The 13,101-nt window shown below is 39.6% G+C and overlaps 1 protein-coding gene across 5 annotated transcripts in view; it reads right to left on the bottom strand.

Annotated features, from left to right (window-relative positions):
* CPAP (centrosome assembly and centriole elongation protein) overlaps positions 1-10,463 on the bottom strand; it is a 54,021-nt gene extending 43,558 nt beyond the window's left edge. For 2 of the 5 annotated variants that reach the window (XM_072795837.1, XM_072795841.1), the window contains exons 1-3: positions 8,054-8,175; positions 2,717-3,226; positions 2,051-2,174 (exon numbers count right to left, since the gene is read on the bottom strand). In XM_072795837.1, the coding sequence (XP_072651938.1) occupies positions 2,051-2,174; positions 2,717-3,160 (568 nt within the window). In that variant the 5' untranslated portion in view covers positions 3,161-3,226; positions 8,054-8,175. Of the gene's footprint in view, positions 1-2,050; positions 2,175-2,716; positions 3,227-8,053; positions 8,176-8,297; positions 8,465-9,196; positions 9,408-10,196 lie in introns of those variants that run through there. The other 3 variants (XM_072795840.1, XM_072795838.1, XM_072795839.1) reach the window with 3 other exon arrangements.
* Positions 10,464-13,101: the final 2,638 nt, after the last annotated feature.

Here is a 13,101-nt window from a genome sequence, read left to right as displayed (position 1 = left end):
TGAACTCCAATAAAAAAAAATTTTGAAAAAAAAAAAATGTTAGCTATGGCAGCCCGGGTGGCTCAGCAGTTTAGCGCCGCCTTCAGCCCAGGGCATGATCCTGGAGTCCAGGGATTGAGTCCCACATCGGGCTCCCTGCAGAAAGCCTGCTTCTCCCTCTGCCCCTCTCTCTCTCTGAATAAATAAATAAAATCATGAATAAATAAAATCTTAAAAAAATGTTATGAATAAATAAATGAATAAATAAAATCTTTAAAAAAATGTTCATGAATAAATAAATAAAATCTTAAAAAAAAAATATTATGAAAAACTCCTAACTCTGGGAAACGAGCTAGGGGTGGTGGAAGGGGAGGTGGGCAGGGGGTGGGGGTGACTGGGTGACAGGCACTGAGGTGGGCACTTGACGGGATGAGCACTGGGTGTTATTCTATATGTTGGCAAATTGAACACCAATAAAAAATAAATTTATAAGATTAAAAAAATAATAAAATAAAATTAAAAATTAAAAAAAAAATGTTAGCTATGGAGTGCCTAGGTGGCTCAGTAGTTGAGCATCTGCCTTTGGCTCAGGTAGTGATCCCAGGTTCCTGGGATAGAGTCCCACAGTGCTCAGCAGGGAGTCTGCTTCTCCCTCTCCCTCTGTCTGCCACTCCCCCTGCTTGTGCTGTCTCTGCCAAATAAATAAAATCTTTAAAAAAAAAATGTTAGTTATGATAACATGTAACTGGTTATTATTTTAAGTGAATTAGTTCTTAAATTTCTCCATTTTAATTTCTGATACAGTAAATATCAACAGCTATAGCCCATATAACAAATGCTCTCTGGGGTCCTCAGTAATATAAGAGTATTAAGTGGTCCTGAGACCAAACTATGAAAACCACTGCCCTAAAAGCAATGTTCTATAACTGATTAGGGTTAGTTGTTATATTAAGAACACTGAAATCTGCTTTCCTATTGCTCTACCATAGTGCTATATCTATCACAGGTTGTTATTTAAATGATCCTGATTATCCTCTTTATGTATTACATAAAGGAACCCTGAACCATTCAACTAGTTCAAGACACACACTATGTTCTCTATATTTGCTTAAATAAGCATCCTATTCTCTAAACCATTCTTCATTTGGTACATTTCTCATTACTACTACTACTACCAATCCCCAAATCCCATCCAGCTACACTTCACACACTCCTCTGCCAATGTCTTTTCTTCTCTGTATTCTCAATTCCCAGTGCAACCTCTGAACAGAACAGGCACTTTTCCTAAATCAGTAGTGTGTCTCTTAAAGGTTGCCCTGAGAAGCAAACACACTGCTCCAGATCTAAACTGTGGGACACAATCCATTAGTAATTTTATCATCAGAATCACAACTGGCATTTTTTTTAATGACCAAGAATAGGATAAAATAAATAGAAAATATCCTTGCTACATGCCAGGCTCACCAATAAGGGCTGATTTATGAAATTTCTTTGAAATTATGAGTTTAAATGTTTTTGTTATAATGTGGGATGGTCAAACAACTTTTAAAACCACTGTTCTAGATCACATTCAACAGGTTTATTTTCTCCTGATAATCCTGTCATTCTTTCTTGTAATTGATCTAGCATACAACAAAACAATTCTGTCATCTACCACCATAGAAAACATCTTTGGTGTGGTTCTTCTGCTCAGCAGAGTGGCTTCTATACATATTTAATTTTATGACCCCAAGGAGTTTTTTATTCTTCAGGCAAAGATTGTAAGCCAGGAACTCTGGGCCAAATTTGGCTGTAGATCTTTTATGCTGCTACGTCTTCTTAAAATTTTAATATAAATAAATATGAATGCCTTTAAGCAGGACACACATGCTCCAGAATGGCACAGTTCCCACTTATCTCAATTATACAACATGACCACGATTTCACAATTCTCTACAAGGCCCCTAAAAAAAACTGGAATTTACAGTATATGATAGAGAAATGGTAGTAATAACCTGCCAAACAACTAAAGGTGAGAAATGTATGTAACTGTCCCCTGTTGTACTAAGTGAAGGCTCTAAGCAAAAAATACCTGGGAGTGTGTGTTGCCCAGACACCATAGTAAGCAGCTTCTCTTGTTCTTCCATGAGTCTTTGTAGTTGCTCTAACTGCTGCCTCTTCAGCTGTTCCTGCTTCTTCTGTTGTACTTCTTTCAGCTTTTCAAACATAAAATTAATTTGATTAAACTCACTTTATATTTCTTTATGGATCTTTGCTCCTTATATTTATCTTAATCCCTCTACTCTTCCTTTTCATATCATCTCTGATAAAGAGTTTCAAAGAGAGATTACTAAGTAACTACATCTGCTACCAAAACTCCAAAATGCTATTTCTTATGAAGGAAACTGTATCGACTGTCCCAATTAAGAAACAGAAAAAATCATTTGAATCCAAGGATTCTTAAAATAGGAAGGTATCCATACATTTATGATCAATTTTGTCCCCCTAATATTTGATCAACCATTTCTAATTTAGTTTTTACCAAATAAAACAGAAACTTAAAGATGTTGTGACCTCAAGTGTTATATCTTACATATCAAACCTGTGATAATGTTCACATTAGACAAAAGGCAACATTTAGTATTTTGAGGATTTTACAGGAAAGGGGAAGAAATAAGAGGCTCTGAACAGGTGACTTTTCATCATCAACAGAAACTTGAAATAACGCAAATACATATTAGGCTGAATCTTGTTGTACCTGTTCAAGCTTTTTAAAAAGTGGGTCTTTATAGGCCACTTCTTTGCATTCACTCGAAAGATCTGAGATAAAGTCATTTTTGTTGTCTTCCCAGTGTCCAGGAGCATCTTGACATGCCACTATTTGTGGTCCTTCTTTAGTTAAAGGAAATACTGTATGTGTTTCAGGTTTATCTGACTGTAGTTTATAAGGGCTGTTAGACTCCAACTTCTGTTCTTCATGAAGTGAATCTTCTTCACTTATAAAGCTGAAGCTATTTGAAAAACGTGAGGCTTTAACAGGAAAGCTGGTAGAAATATTCACATTTGCTCGCTTTTCTTCATCTGCTTCCAAAATAGGAAATCCACGATTTAATATGACCCCAGCCCGAGAAGGATTGGTCATCCACTGGGTTAAGAAGCTCTGCCCACTGTTTAACTCGGAAGAGGTTGGCATCAGGAACATTTTAGTTCAATGACACTATTATATTTAAATAATGTAAAAGCTAGAAGAGCTATTAATTTCCAAAACCTGTAGAAAGAAGATTCCAACAAAAAGCAATGGTTAAAGCTATTCTATGAAAACTTGAACTAGCACAAAAATCTACTGAATATTTCAAATACAAAGACTGCAACCAGTTAGGCATTAAGCTATGTGGTTTCTTTTAAGTCTTAAAAACATCCAAATTGAGTGAATCAAAAACCCAAGTTCCCTTCTAATCATTTGATTACTGATGATTTTATATAAGTACTAAATCAGTTGACCTAACACTGTGGGAGTTAAAGTACCTTCTAAGTTGTTCGATTACCAAAAGCCACAATCACTATCAAATGTTACCCATATTAAACACTTCCATGCTTTGGGCCCTAGTCCAACATGGCTTCTTTGTCCAACTGGGGAACCCATGTTTTCTCTAGTTACAAAGGTCACCACCGTCCCCACAGCTTCACTGGCACGGTTTCTCACTTTGTCTTACTGCCTCATTCCCCTTCTAACCCTTTGCCCACCAAGCAGTCCCTCATCTGTATTCCCAGAGGTCTCTGACATCACTATTTTGGCATTCATCTCAGTATTAGTGGTACTTTGCTTTTGTGTTTATAATCTACCAAGCTGTCAGTTCTTTGAAGATATAGTCACCTGCATTTTCATCTATGCCTAGCACCATCCATTCCTGACAAACAGAAGAAATTTTATAAATGTTTGTAAGTTATAATTAAATCAGAACTAAGGTTGTATTATTGAAAATAAATTCAGTATTATAAAGTATTTGTGCTCATTCAATGTTTAACAGTAAAAATTACATTGGTTCATATCATAGGACAACTACTCTCTATGAATCACACCCTAAAATAACCAAATTCCTAGTGTAAGTCAGTCACTGTGCAATAAACTTAAATGGCCACCACACAGAAGATAAGCTCTTCCTCCTCTGTATGATTGATTTTACTCAATGAATATTCATTGAGTTCTTACTTTGTGCCAGGTATTATTTTAGTCACTAGGCATATAGCAGTTAATAAGTCAGAATCTAGTGGAGAAAATACATGCATATAAAAGTAAATTATACAGTATGTTATACAGTAATAACTGTTAAGGAGTTAAAACGACGTGGGGGAAGGAGATTTGCAAGTCCAGATAAGGTAGACAGGGAGCCCTCCTTTAGGAGATAAACTTAAAGACCTGGTGGAGGAAGGACAAGGAGCAGCTATGAGAGGCAGAGTAAGACCCAGCCTTCACATTGAAAACCTTCATTTGCAGGATGCCCCTACCTATTCTTACAGCCCCATTACCGCCAACTACCTTGAATTCTTCAGCATTTATCTCTTTATGTGTTTAAACTTATTTACATCCATCACCATGAGAAGGACCTGGCTCCTAAGCCACCCTTTACCTTTACCTCTAATACTCTGATGTCCATGTACATGCCTATTCCATCTCCATCCCTAAAGTCCATCACTAGCAAAATCTCCTATTACCGTCAACCTCATCTCAACTTCCTGAGAACACTTCTTCCAACAGAGCCCATACTCTGTACCATGGGCCTAGAAGTAGATATGTGTTTTCCTTATTGCCCTTTTTTGCTTCTAGATGATTCTCCTTCCCCCACCATAAACACCAACAAATTTTGAACCTCATATGATCTAACTATATCATCTACTAGTTCTCCTTTATCATCTACCAAAACTCCTTAGGTCACCAGGGTCCTCCCCTTCTTTCCTTAAAATTTTCTGGCTGAGCAAATGGAAGAACAATGTTGCCATTAACCGAAATGGAAAAAACTGGGGATGAAACAGGTTTGGGGGAATGAAAGATCAAGAGTTGAATTTCAGACATTTTAAGACATTCCAGTCACCACCATATAGGCAGCGGGACACACAAGAATGGGATTCATGGATGAAGCCAACACTGTGAAGTATAAATATGAGTGAGTATCCTTAGGATACAGAAGATAGTTAAAGCCTTGACATTGGGTGAGGTCATTAAGTGACTAAGGGTAGACAAAAGAGAGAAGATGCAGAAAGTACAGCGTCCTTGAGGCTAAGTGAAAAAAATGTTTTAAGGAAGAAAGAGATGTGTTAAATGCTGTTAAGAGATGAAGGGTGAGGAGAACTGAGAACAGACTATAGAATTGAGCAAAGTAAAGGTCATGATAACTTCAATGAGAGCAGCCTGGGGGAAGAGGAAGGCTGCAAAAGCTTGAATGGAGGAAATACATACAAGAATGAGAAACTGAGGACAACTAACTCTTTCCAGGAATTTTGTTATAAAGGGAAGGAAATAAATATGACAGTAGCTGAACAGGGAAGCACGGTGAAGAAAGATTTTTTAAGACAAGAGAAATAAAAGCATGTCTGTAGGTTGAGGAGGATGGAGAAAGGAAAGAATTACTATAACCATGTCTTTAAGGGGAGAAATGAGAAAGAACCAAAAGACAGTGTCATACGCCTATAAATTGTTTTAAATACTTGAGCCTTTTTCTTGGTGGGGGTGGGGAGGGTGCAAAGACAAGGTGAAGAAAAAGCCTTACATTTCCGTTTCTTCACTGGGTGGATTGGATGCTTACAGGATTTTTCTTGTAACTTCTATAAGTGCTGCTTACATCACTGAACAACAACAACAAAAATAATAATGGAGTAGCTGTTGCCCTTCTCCGGTTGTGTGTACAGTACGTGTGGAATAAAAAAGGGAACTGTTTTCACAAGCTGTTCTTTGTTTCGTAATTGGATCCACCGAGCCCGTAGCTACCCCTGTTGCACTGAGCTTGCCAGTGGGACTGTCAGGAGCGTCCTGTGATACACTTTGTTGGTTGTTGTTGCAGAAGACTGAACTGTTTTTGGAATATTTAACAATTACATAAACAGAGTCAAGTGTTTCCCAATGTGGTTGTCCGATTTTTATGGCCTTGCTGTGTACTTTCCCTCTTTTTGACAGTAAACTTCTGCCTATGGCTTACAGTTTGACATTTAATTTAATAATAATTCATTATTAATTTATTTATTTAACTAAGTTTGACATATTAATTTATTACAGTTTGAACTTCCTTCCTGCGGGAGGGAAGACTTCATGTTGTTTATTGCCAGTTTATTGTTTACTTTTCAGGTTTGTACAAGGTTTAATAATAAAAACAAAGTTTTTTGGCTAAAAAAACAAAAACAAAAACAAACAAAAAAGTGTCATTTTATTAAAACTGGATTTAATGGAATTTTAAAACAAGAGACTGCTGATTCCCTTGTTGCTTTGCTGTGTATAATGGCATACATAACTGTACTCCATTTTCTTAAGTAGGATCCTGAAATAGTGTCATGGGTACAGTTGTTAAAAATGTTCAATTCGTATATGCAAATACTATGAATCATCAGTTTGTAGAACTGCTCAGAGAAAAAACAAGACTAAAGGAATGCTCGCAAAACTATTCAATAAACAAAGACCAAAGTGACAATGTGATTTTTCTCACTGATACCCCAGTCTGAGAACCACAGCTGTTCACTTATTTTTAAAAACTGCTACTACAAAAAACATGGATGAGTAATGTTGAGCCCAAGTCTCAACAAATTCACACTGTCTCCATTTAATATGAAGTTCAAGAATAGGCAAAATAAATTTATAAGAACAGAAGTCAGACTCATGGTTATCTATCTTGCTGGGGTTAGCACTGACTGAGAAGAGGCTTCTGCCCTCAGGATTGATAGGGAGTGTTATTATCTTTGCCTGCTGGTGATTACACCGGGGTATATACTTGGGTAGTACACTTAAGATCAGGGCAGTTTACTGAATATCTGTTTTTACTGAATAATTTTTAAAAATCTGTTCTCAGCAAATTAATTCTAATTATTTTTTAGTTGAAACCCTGCCTAAAAGGTAACAACTTTTCACCAAAATCAACCTAGTAATGTATGTTAAATTCAAAAGACTTCAGCAGGAAAATTTGAAATCCAGATTTAGGAAGGACACAAGCATCGCTTCTCGGCCTTTTGGCTAAGATCAAGTGTAGGAAGGACACAAGCTACAAGGTTATCTTGTGACATCAAAAACTAGACAAGTTCCCTACTAGACTAAAAAGTGCAAGTATGGTTGTGTTGCAGCACTCAAGACATCTTCATCTTAAAACAAACCACTTAAAAACAAGCAGCTCTATTCCTTCAATTTCATGAATATGATTCCCAAAGTGTATTTACTGTCAGCATGAAGAATAAAAATACTGTTTCACTTTAACCTGCTACTTATTATTAATATTAAGGCCTTGCTAATGGGAACACATATATACAGTAAAATGCCTAGAGAGGATTAGTATGCGGACTCGGATTTTTTAGATACGAAGATGTGTGTGAAACAAAGTCACAGCCTCGCTACCCCCAGAGTGCTACGTAAATATTCTTAAAGCAGTCTGGAGGGATTAATGCTCTGCATCCTGGCAGGAAAAAGAGGACACGAGCAATTAATTCCAAGTCACCCTTCGACCGTTTAACTAGCTGGTTTAGGAGATGACTTATCAGTCTCCCAAAACGCAGGTCCTCGAAAACCGCGAATCCACAGTAAACCCTTAAAAGACTGCTCTTGCCTGATGGTCATCGGTGACCGCCGGGCCCAACGATGGAAAGCAACGCCCCTCCGCACTGTGTGCCCGAGCCGGCCGTGTTCCCAGCGTTCCTGAACAGCACACCTGAAGGGCGGCGAGAGCCCCTGAAAGGCAGGCTCCGCACAAACTGCGCCGAGCTGGGCCGAACCCCGACCTGGCGCTGGCCGCCGCCGCCCTCGTCCCGCCGGAGCCAGCCCTCCCACACATAGCCGGCACACTGGGACGCCACGCTGCAAACACACACCCCCGCGCCCCCCCGGCTCCTTCCATCCACAAATTACCGCTCCGCCGTCCCTCGGCCTCTCAGTCCACTCAAACCACAGTAAGAACCACCATTGCACTTATGAATGAGCCGCCACAATCGCCGCCTATGGTTGGAGTCCCGCCCCCAAGGCCGGCTCCGCCCCCCGACCCGAGGGCTCCTGGGAAATGTAGTCTCCACCGGCCCCCTCTGCACTTGCGTGCGGGCCCTGGAGGACTCACGCAAACTACCATTCCCAGCTGGGTCGCCGCGGCGGACATTACCTAAGGGATTCACGGCGAGGCGCCTTCCGCCTCGGCGGCGGGCTTGTGGTTGGAGTCTGCGGGCAGCTGGGCGGGCGGGAAAAACCGTTCCTGAAGCGAACTTCCGTGACAGAGCGGAGCTGTTCCCTGCGCGGCTCCCGCCCCGCCCTGAGGACCGAGGAGCGCGCCTCTGCGAGAAGGCGGTCTCCGTGTTCCTAGGAGCGCAGGGGACGCCGAGACTCAGGGCTGACAGTACGGACCGGCCCTGGCGGCTGTGGCGGGGTCGGACGGCCCCACGCACCTTCAGGCAGAGGCAGCCCGGTGAGAATGCGCCCCCCCTCCTCGTGTGGACCGTAGGTGGTCGGGCTCTGCCTGTCCACTACCTGTTTGAACTCCTCGGACACTGCAAGTGCACAGTTCGGGGGCTGTGTCCTTAATCGCCCCACAGAGAAGTGGGGCTGCACGAGGCTCCGCGGCTTACAGATAACTGAAAAGCACTTTCACAGAAATGTGCCCCGCCCCCCAAAAAAATGCTGTGCTAACTACTTCAAAAATACTTTCCCTAAAGGTTTTGAATTTGCTTTTTTAAAAAATTTCCCTTATGAACAAGGAAACCAAAGCCCAAGACTTTCGAGATCACACAACTATTTAAGATGCTTTATGAGGATCCGTATGCTCTTCTTCCTTTATATTGTCTTTTGGCTTGAAAAAGCATGCCCAAAAGTTTCATTGCTTCTCTTAAAACCTGTATCTTTTCGGATAGTCACCATATCCTTTACTTCATGCCCGTATTTTACTACTGTATTTTTATTCTAACGTGGCATGTAGTACCATACTGGTTGTTGTTAATAAATGAGTCTCTTACCGCACTCAAGTCTTAACCGGTTGTTAAATCAAGGTACTAATATAGAAGTGTTCACCTGTAGCCCAGGTAATTCTCAAAACTGCTCACTAAATGTGAAGGGTCCTCAAAATCCATCACAAGATAGAAGGGGTAGGAGGGAGGGACTTCAGCTTCTGTTACGCCAGACTATCAAAGATTCAGCCTCATCAGTTGCTCCTATCCTGCTGCATCTTCAAGCACTGCTGTAGAGAAAATTAGGCTAAGGGTTCCCATCCCACGGGTTTCAACCACAAATCATCCATTCTGATAAAATCCTTTATGCCATCACAGGAGGCAGGAGAGCACTATACTACAATGGTTAAGAGCCCCTGCTCTGGAGTCAGGCAATCCTGAGGTCGAATCCTACCTTGGTGACTTACAAAACGCTTTGTAGTCTTTAGCACTCAACTTCTCATCAGCAAAATGGGATGATGACAACAATACCCACCTCATAGAATCGTCAAGAAGATTAAATTAAAGATATACAAAAACAGCGTAACACCTGCCTTGTAAAAAATTAAGCAACTGGAGGTGTTTTCACTTTTTAAAAAAACACTTTAATGAGGTATGACTGACATGCAAAAAGCTATACATAGTTAATTTGACAACTTTTGGAGATAAGTATTCACCCATGAAACCATTACCACAATTTATACCATAAACCTATCCATCAAGGTGCTTTCATTTTTGTCATGACTTCAACTGTTGTTGAACTCATTTTGTCTATTAAAGCCCAGCTCTACAGGTCATGTCAAATGGTTTTGAAGACACAAAATAATGCCGTATTATTATCAAATTGTTTGGTAATAATATTATTTTAACATAGTTCATCTGGCTATAAAAGATGTTCAGAGAGTTAACAACTTTCCACTGTTGGGCTGGTGATAGTAGTGACTGCTCTGTTAAGTGAAGACAGAGTTGTAGGCCTGGTCAAAGAATGGTCCCCATGCTAGTATCACCCAGGCTAGAAAGGACGACACAGAGATTCAAGTATCCAGCCTCTAGGCAAAAGCAAGAAAACCTACAGCCCACTTTACCTATGGGGAAGAGAGGGAGTTCTTCACTGAGGCCCCAAACTCAGATTTCTAGAATTTTATCGCAGTAAAGTAGTTTCAATCAACCGTGTTGGATGCTGGAAGACAGCTTGTTTAAAATCTTGTTTTAGGGACGCGTGGGTGGCCTTCAGCCCAGGGCATGATCCTGGAGACCTGGGATCGAGTCCCACGTCGGGGCTCCCTGCATGGAGCCTGCTTCTCCCTCTGCTTGTGCCTCTGCCTCTCTCTCAGTCTCTCTCTCTCTCTCTCTCTCTGTGTCTCTAATGAATAAATAAAATCTTTTTAAAAAATAAATCCTGTTTTAATAAAGATAAAACTATTGCTGGTGCATTGGACTTGCAGCAAAATATGGAAACCTGTAAGTCTAAGTAACAAAGGGATTATCACATCCATTACATTCTAGAATGTCTGAGCAATAATGTCAAATACACAAAGTAGAATTCTACCCTGAATCATTGCTATGATCACAGCAGAGCAATACTATACTTGTCACACCTCCTATATTGTTACCATCTTCTTGAAAATAAGAATTGAGATTTTTATGTAATTGCCTGATAGTTTTCAAAGCAATCTCTAGGTTTTTATTACATATTTTTTTAAAAGATTTCTTTATCGGGCAGCCCCAGTGGTCAAGCGGTTTAGTGCTGCCTTCAGCCTGGGGTGAGATCCTGGAGACCCAGGATACAGTCCCACGTCGGACTCCCTGCATGGAGCCTGCTTCTCCCTCTGCCTGTGTCTCTGCCTCTCTCTCTCTCTCTCTCTCTCTCTCTCTCTCTCTGCCTCTCATGAATAAATAAAATAAAATCTAAGAAAAAAAAAAAGATTTCTTTGTCAAGGCACTTGGGTAGCTCAGTTAGCTACCTTCAGGTCAGGTATGGTTTTAGGATCCTGGTATCAAGCCCTGTGTCTAGCTCCCTGTACTGTGGGAAGTCTGCTTCTCCCTCTCAACTCTTCCTCCCCCTGCCCCCACTCATTCTCTCTTTCAAATAAATAAGACGCTTTTTTAAAAAAAGAGATTTACTTGAGAGAGAGCACAAGTAGGGAGAGTGGCAGTGGGAAAGGGAGTATGTTTAAGCCTACTTTCCACAGAGCACAGAGCCCAAAGCAGGGCTTGATCCCTGGACCCCAAAATCATGACCTGAAGCAAAATCAAGAGTCAGCTGTTTAACCAACCGAGCCACTCAGGCACCCCTGCTTTTATTACACAGTTTTATTTTTTTTTAAGATATTTATTTATTTATTTATTCATGAGAAAGAGAGAGAGAGAGAGAAAGAAGCAGAGACACAGGCAGAGAGAGAAGCAGGCTCCATGCAGGGAGCCTGATATGGGATTCGATCCTGGAACTCCAGGATCATGCCCCAGGCCAAAGGCAGGCGCTGAACCGCTGAGCCACCCAGGGATCCCTATTACACATTTTTAAACCAGCCCATTTACTTTCCACAAATATGAAAATTACCAGTTTGCATATCCTAGTATCCATATCCAAAATAGTGAGTAGTTCCTATGTGTCAGGCACATTCTTTTTTGAATGTTTCCTAGAATTTACCAGTGAAGCAAGCTGATTCTGGGCTTTTCTTCAGTGGGTGGCTTTTGATTATTATCTCAATCAATATATTTATTCATATTTTCTATTTCTTCCTAAGCAAATAGTAGTAGTTTGTGTTTCTAGGAGTTTCTCCATTTCATCTAGGTTATCTAATTTGTTGATGTATGATTGTTCATAGATTATCTTATAAACCTTATTTCTAGAAGACCAGTAATAATGACCCCCACTTACATTTCTGATTTTATCAATTTGAGCCTTTCCTCTTTTATCTTTGTCAGTCTATCTAAAATTTTGTCAGTTTTGTTGATCTTTTCAAAAACCAACTTTTGATTTCATTAATTCTACTTTTCTATTCACTATTTCATATACCTCTGCTCTAATCATTATTATTTCCTTATGCTGGCTTTGAGTTTAATTTATTCTTCTTTTTCTAGTCCTTTGGGGTGTAATTTGAGTTAATTTGGGATCTTCCTTCTTTTTTAGTATAGTCATTGACCAGTTATAAATTTCTTCCGAGCAGTTTCATTGCGTCTCCTAGATTTTGGTATAATGTGTTTTTATTTTAATTTATCTCAAAGTATTTTCTGATTACCCTTGTGATTTTTTTTCTTTGACCCACAGGTTAAGTGGGTTTTGTTTAATTCCCACATATTTGCTATTTTTCCAGTTTTTCTCTGTCACGGACTTCTAGCTTTATTCCCCTGAGGTCAGAGAAAGTAATATGTATGATTTCAATTATTTAAATTTACTGAAAATTCATGATATATGGTCTACCCTATAGTACTTTCATGTTCACTTAAAAGAATTAAGTGAACATGTGTTATGCAATTATTATATGTTCTATATTTGTCTTTTAGTCCTTATTGATTTATAGTGTCTATTTCTTTATTAATATTATTTCTAGTTCTATCAAATATTGAAATTGGATATTGAAGTCTCCAGCTATTATTGTAGAACTAATCTTATTTCCTCCTTCAATTCTGTCAATGTTTTCTTCAGGTATTTTGGGGTTCTGTTGTTAGATGTGTATATACTTATAAATGTTCTTTAAAAAAAAAATATTTATTTATTTATTTGAGAGAGAAAGAGAGAGAGCAGAGGGAGGGGCAGAGGGAGAAGGAGAGAGAGAATACTTCTTCCTGAGTGAGGAGGCCAATGCAGGGCTTGATCGCAGGACCTTGAGATCATGACCTGAGCCAAAATCAAGAATTATACACTTAACCAACTAGGCCACCTAGGTGCCCCTATTTATAAATGTTCTATCTTCTTGATGTATTGACTCTTATTAATAGATAATGTCCTTCTTTGTCTCTTGTAACAATTTTTGACTGAAAATTTAC

Source organism: Canis lupus, chromosome 24 (genome assembly GCF_048164855.1).
Source record: "Canis lupus baileyi chromosome 24, mCanLup2.hap1, whole genome shotgun sequence".
Lineage (NCBI taxonomy): Eukaryota > Metazoa > Chordata > Mammalia > Carnivora > Canidae > Canis > Canis lupus.
This window is presented reverse-complemented; position numbering and strand designations above follow the sequence as displayed.